Below are 5,783 nucleotides of genomic sequence, written 5' to 3' on the forward strand. Positions count from 1 at the left end.
AACTCTTCTTCTTCTGCTTTTGCTTTAATGGCGGTGGGCAAACAGCTTGTAGGTGCATTTACCGCCACCTTGTGGAATGGAGTCTGGATCAGCACGGTATACAGTATATTGCAAATAATTGTTATTGCACAACAAGGGGTGTTATAGGCTGTGTTCTTATATGTAGGCTATGGGGTCTACCAGGGACCATGGTTATAAAGTTGAAGAGGAGTCTGTGCTATGTATTGTGCCTTTAAAGTCAAATCTAACAAGGGAAATGAAAGTATTCACACAAACGCATTCCTTGACCCTGGAAGTACAGTTTCATTCTGCACAAGCAAGCTCTTGAACTTGCTCAACATGTCAGAAAAGAAAACAAACATCCTTCTTCGCACCATGGGCCAAGAAAAGACAGTGAGCAGTCATATAATCAAAGGTTTTGAAATAAATGATTTACATGTCTATTCCATGGCTACATTGTAGCTAACCCCCAAATATTTTTCATTGAGAGTTGTTGATGGTGAATAGTTAAGATGGCGATGGGGGGAGTGAGGATAGCTCCGATGGCGGTGGGGGGAGTGAGGACGGTCTCGATGGCGATGGGGGGAGTGAGGATGGTCTCGATGGCGCTGTGTGAAAGGTCTCTATGGGATGATGAGGAGGGAAGAGGTTTAAGAGCAGGCTGGTACGTGGCATGTCTCCGGTTAGGTGTTGAAAATGTCTGTAAACATTGGACACAGCTGATCAGCACATACCTTCGGGGGGGTTTCGTGACGCTTAATGGCGGTGAAGCTTCTGTTGTGTGTAACCCGACACGTAAGGCACCGAAATCTCTGTTGCCGTTCGGTCTGGTTAGTACCGGTCGTATAGGAACCGGTGCCACATTTGCACCGGGTTTCGGTACCCAACCCTTGAACTGGCATTTCTGAGAGTACAGCTGTTAAGTGTCGCTCACAGCCTTGCTGAACCTTTGCCTCTTTAACGGGTTCTCTTCAGCGCTCCTGAACGCCTCTACCTTTTCTAACCAGCTAACTGTCTCAGCTGTGAACCAGGGCATGGTATTGTTGTTTCTCACCGTGGTGTGTGATGGTTCACAGCTGTACTTACTGATGTATCACGTTACAGCCTCTGTTTACTCCTCCAGACTGTTGGTAACAGTCATGAACACATCCCAATCCGTCCAGTAAAGCCTGAAGATCCTCAGTAGCTTCTCCAACCCACTGCATAGATGTCTTCACATCAGGTTTACATAGTTTTCAGTTTTCAGTTTCTGCATGTGTGCAAGAATCAGATGGAACATGATGTGGTCAGAGATAAGCTGAGTGTAGTGTAGCAGTGGTCCACAATATTCTGAAGACACTAACTGAGTCGGCTGGGGTGTGTCTGCTCCACACACAGTATCTGGTCTGTGAGCTTGCGCTGTGCCTTTTGCAATTAAGCCTGCGGGGGAATTTATACACCCATCAGTATGAATAAAGCAAACTTGCTAGAGTAAAAAGATTTATAATTGAAAGTAAAACGTGTCCATTTCCACCAGAACCGCCCCTTTCTGAAAAAAGAAAAATAAATCTAACGGACAAAATTGTGGATTTCATTTTGCGTGACATGAGACCAGTGAACGTGGTCATTGGTGAAGGTTTCAGACGGATGATCCAATTCATTGATCTCTGGTATATCCTTCCCAAACATGACACTATAATGCAAAGCATTAGCAGCAAGTTCAAGACCACTAAAGTCATCATTATGGATAAACTTAAAAGTTGGCGGTCAGCTTCACAACAGATATATATACCTCCAACCAAATGGAGGGTTACATGACTGTCACTACCCATTTTATTGACAAGGATTGGGATCTTAATTTGTTTGTTTTAGATACCAAGGTGTTGGAGGTGACCCACACGGCTGTCAACATAGCACAGCGACTCTCCGAAGTGTTGGACACATTTAAAAATCCCTTCAGAAAAGAGAGTCAAGCTTCTGCAATGTCAGAACATTTATTTCTGTCTTGCATTCATTTTTCGCCAAGATGTTGTATTGATGACGGGAGATTCAGACCACTGCGCAAAGTCTTCTCCAGCACATCCCAAAGATTCTCAATCGGGTTCAGGTCTTGACTCTGCGGTTGCCAATCCATGTGGGAAAATGATGTCTCATGCTCCCTGAACCACTCTTTCACAATTTGAGCTCGATGGCATTGTCATCTTGGAACATGCCTGTGCCATCAGGGAAGAAAAGATCCATTGATGGAATAACCTGGTCCTTCAGTATATTCAGGGAGTCAGCTGACGTCATTCTTTGGGCACATTGCTGAACCTAGACCATACCAACTGCAGCAACCCCAGATCATAGCACTGCCCCCACAGGCTTGTGACCTTTTTTTTGGCCGGGTAGTGTAACATAACATATTACAAACATATGCTTGGTTTGTTACAAGTTGTGATATTTCGAGGTGTTTTTTGTGAAAACTAAGTAGGGCTGAACGATTTTGGAAAATAATCTAATTGAGATATTTTTCCTCAATATTGCAATTGCGATTTAATATGCGATTATTTATATAAGGTCCTCTTCTCATGTATTTTTCAACAAACACAAGCAATAAATCAATCGTGATTACAATCGTGAACCTCGTGAAGTAGCAACAGTAGCGAGGCATGTTCTGCACAATACCTGACGTTGCACAGCATCTTCCTTTTTAAAGCCAAAATAATTCCACACAGCTGTCGTGCCGCCCCTCTTTGGTACCAACCTTCCAGCCGTGCCCTCTTCTGACGAGCCTGAGGCCATTGTGCAACAGGTTCAAGCGCAGCGTTGACTTCTTTCCCTGCCTGCTCGGCTCCGCTCAGCTCGCTCGCAAGTCACGTGACCAGATCACGTGACCAGTCAAATCGCAGCCTTTGCGGTTGGAAAATCTCGTTTTGTCATATCGCGATATTATCGCAAATGCAATTAATCGTTCAGCCCTAAAACTAAGTGTAATTTATTTTGTATTTGCATTTATTCTGACCACAGACCAAAGGTTTAACAATTTGTAACTTAGGGCTTAAAGCGAATAGGCATGTTTACATTTCTCTTTCAAGTGTTTCCGTTTGCCCTGTATTATTTTATTATTTATTTGTTATATTTATTTACTTGTTAAAAAACGAAAATCTATATAATTTTCAATAACTGTTTTAAAATAAGCATTTGTTTACACATTTTCGTTGGTGTTAATAAGTTGTGTGTTTGCGTGTGATAAGTTCTGTTTTGATGATTGATAAATAAATCATCCAAATGTTCGGTCTGTGTCCTTGTTTCGACACACATTAGGTATTATTATCAGCTGACGGGCGGACTGTGCCGTGCCTTCCGTCCGTGCGCTGTGACAGACATGCTCTTTGCGTATGTAAAATCAAAGGCTCATTATTATTATTATTATTATTATTAATAATAATATATTGTATTTGTATAGCACACTTTAAAAACAACGTTTTCTCAAGGTGCTTCACAATGCTATGGGGAGAAAGAAATTACTACTAGAAATGATTACAGTTTTATACAATGTTTTATATGTATCACAACGTAGCGTGATGGTACAAATAACGCTCTATCTCAGCCCTGGAACGAAACCATTTTGTGAAAAAAAATTGCATTAATAATAAACAATATATTGTAAAATTGCAACGATTAGTCTACTAATCGCCTAAATTGTTGACGATTGGTCGACTAGAAAAATCTTTAGTCGAGGGCAGCCCTAGATAAATTACATTCAAATAGTCCAACTGTACATCCATTTTTCTGTAGGCGTTTCATCTAGAATATGGTTAACCATACCTGGTGTATTCCACAGTTTAACACCTGTATTTGAGTACAACAATGTTAAGATAATCACCTCGTAGGCCTGCCTCTCTTCTCCTCGCGTCCTTAATTTCCTCTAAATATTTGCACTTCACTTACACAGTGTAGCTTTCTTCCTTCACCTCCTCTGTGCCTATATGTAGCTTCTATATGCCTTCACTCCATGTTCCAATGTATTCAAAACTGATTCCTTTCTTCCTTCAAAACAGTTTTGAATGGCTGCATAATTCTTCATTTCTTGACATAATCATGATCAAAGGGGATTGGTCTCCCATTTGTATCTTCTTCTGCCACTACTGATCCGGGGACAGCACTCTGGGTCCTAGTGCTCTTTGGACTTGTTGGATCAGGAGATATGTTCTTTTTGGGTTAGCTCAGTGATGAGTAGTTGTTTTATGTGGAAGATTCAGATATAATTTCTCCTTGATCTCCCCTTTAGGTTGGTTAATTTCTCTTCCATCTGCTTCGTCTTATCCCATGAACCTGAGAGCGCATCATTCCCCACCGTCTGACCCTCCTGCTATGCTGCTATGCTGCTATGCATCACTAAGCTTCAGCAAAGCCCTTTGGGTCTAAAGCTCATAGTGACCCTTAGTGAGCTTACGGTTTATTTCTTGTGGGTGATTTCTTCCTTCATCACTCTTCATCTCATTAAATGTGAACAACTGGTGTTGTAGCTCCTGCTGTGCTTTTATGTCATTGCTTATACTTGGTAGCCCTTCATTTCAACCTCAACCTTCATTTACCTGCAGAAGCAGTTGTTCTCATTTGGACTGAACTTATCAGGAGGTCCATCTTTTATAGTATTGTGCTGAATCTCTCCAAGTTTAATTTTATTCAAACTAATTCAAAGTGTTTGCACTGATTATTGTCTGGCTTAGTGGCGGTCAGTAATGTCACTGTTTCCTGCAGACGTCCAGCAGCTGGTGGTGGTTAAAGAAGAGGTTCCTCCTGAGCAGCAGGAGAGGGGCTCCAGTCTGGACCAAGAGGAGCAAGAGCCCCCCCCACACATTAAAGAGGAACAGCAGGAACTCTGGAGCAGACGGGAGGGAGAGCAGCTTCAAGGGCTGGAGGAGGCTGATATCATCGAGTTCACCTTCACTCCTGTCCCTGTGAAGAGTGAAGATGATGAAGAGAAACCTCCGTCCTCAGAGCTTCATCACAGACAGACTGAACTCATGGAAACACAAGCTGATGGAGAGGACTGTGGAGGACCAGAACCAGCCTCAGATCCAGATACACATTTACAACCAGATACTGAGGACAACACTGGAGACTCTTCTGAACCTGAGACTGATGGCTGTGGTGATTGGAAGCAGACCAGAGAGCCTCAGCCAGGTTTAAGCTCTCTGAAATATGATCAAGTCCCTGTCAGTGATTCCAGATATAGTGCTGGAGGAAAAACACTCAGCTGCTCAGTTTGTAAGAAGTCTTTTAAATGGAGAAGTAGATTAAACGACCACATGAGATCACATACAGGAGAGAAACAATTCAGCTGCTCAGTTTGTGACAAAACATTTAACTACAAATGGATACTGAAAACACACACCAGAAATCATACAGGAGAGAAACCATTCACATGCTCAGTTTTGTAAGAAGTCTTTTAATTGGAAATCAAATTTAAAACTTCACATGAGAATCCACACAGGAGAGAAACCATACAGCTGCAGTGTTTGTGACAAAAGATTTAATCGCCCCTCGCATATAAATAAGCATATCAGAACCCACACAGGAGAGAAACCATTCACATGCTCAGTTTGTAAGAAGACTTTTAATTGTAAATCAAATTTAAAGCAACACATGATAGTCCACACAGGAGAGAAACCATTCAGTTGCAGTGTTTGTGACAAAAGATTTAGCCACAAGGGGCAACTGAAAACACATACCAGAAATCATACAGGAGAGAAACCTTACAGCTGCTCAGTCTGTAAGATGTCTTTTAGATGGAAATCCAATGTAAAGGAACACAT

General features: G+C 42.0%; 1 protein-coding gene across 1 annotated transcript; it reads left to right on the top strand.

Annotated features, from left to right (window-relative positions):
• Positions 1-4,706: 4,706 nt before the first annotated feature.
• On the top strand, positions 4,707-5,571 carry LOC134874839 (zinc finger protein 180-like). Its single transcript, XM_063899055.1, has one exon. The coding sequence runs from the start codon at positions 4,707-4,709 to the stop codon at positions 5,406-5,408; it is 702 nt and encodes a 233-aa protein (XP_063755125.1). The 3' UTR covers positions 5,409-5,571.
• The last annotated feature ends 212 nt before the right edge of the window (positions 5,572-5,783 follow it).

This window comes from Eleginops maclovinus, chromosome 13 (genome assembly GCF_036324505.1).
Source record: "Eleginops maclovinus isolate JMC-PN-2008 ecotype Puerto Natales chromosome 13, JC_Emac_rtc_rv5, whole genome shotgun sequence".
NCBI lineage: Eukaryota > Metazoa > Chordata > Actinopteri > Perciformes > Eleginopidae > Eleginops > Eleginops maclovinus.

Bases quoted from the DNA above. Each gene is read 5' to 3' on its own strand.
- LOC134874839 (XM_063899055.1), top strand. From the start codon at position 4,707: ATGTCACTGTTTCCTGCAGACGTCCAGCAGCTGGTGGTGGTTAAAGAA.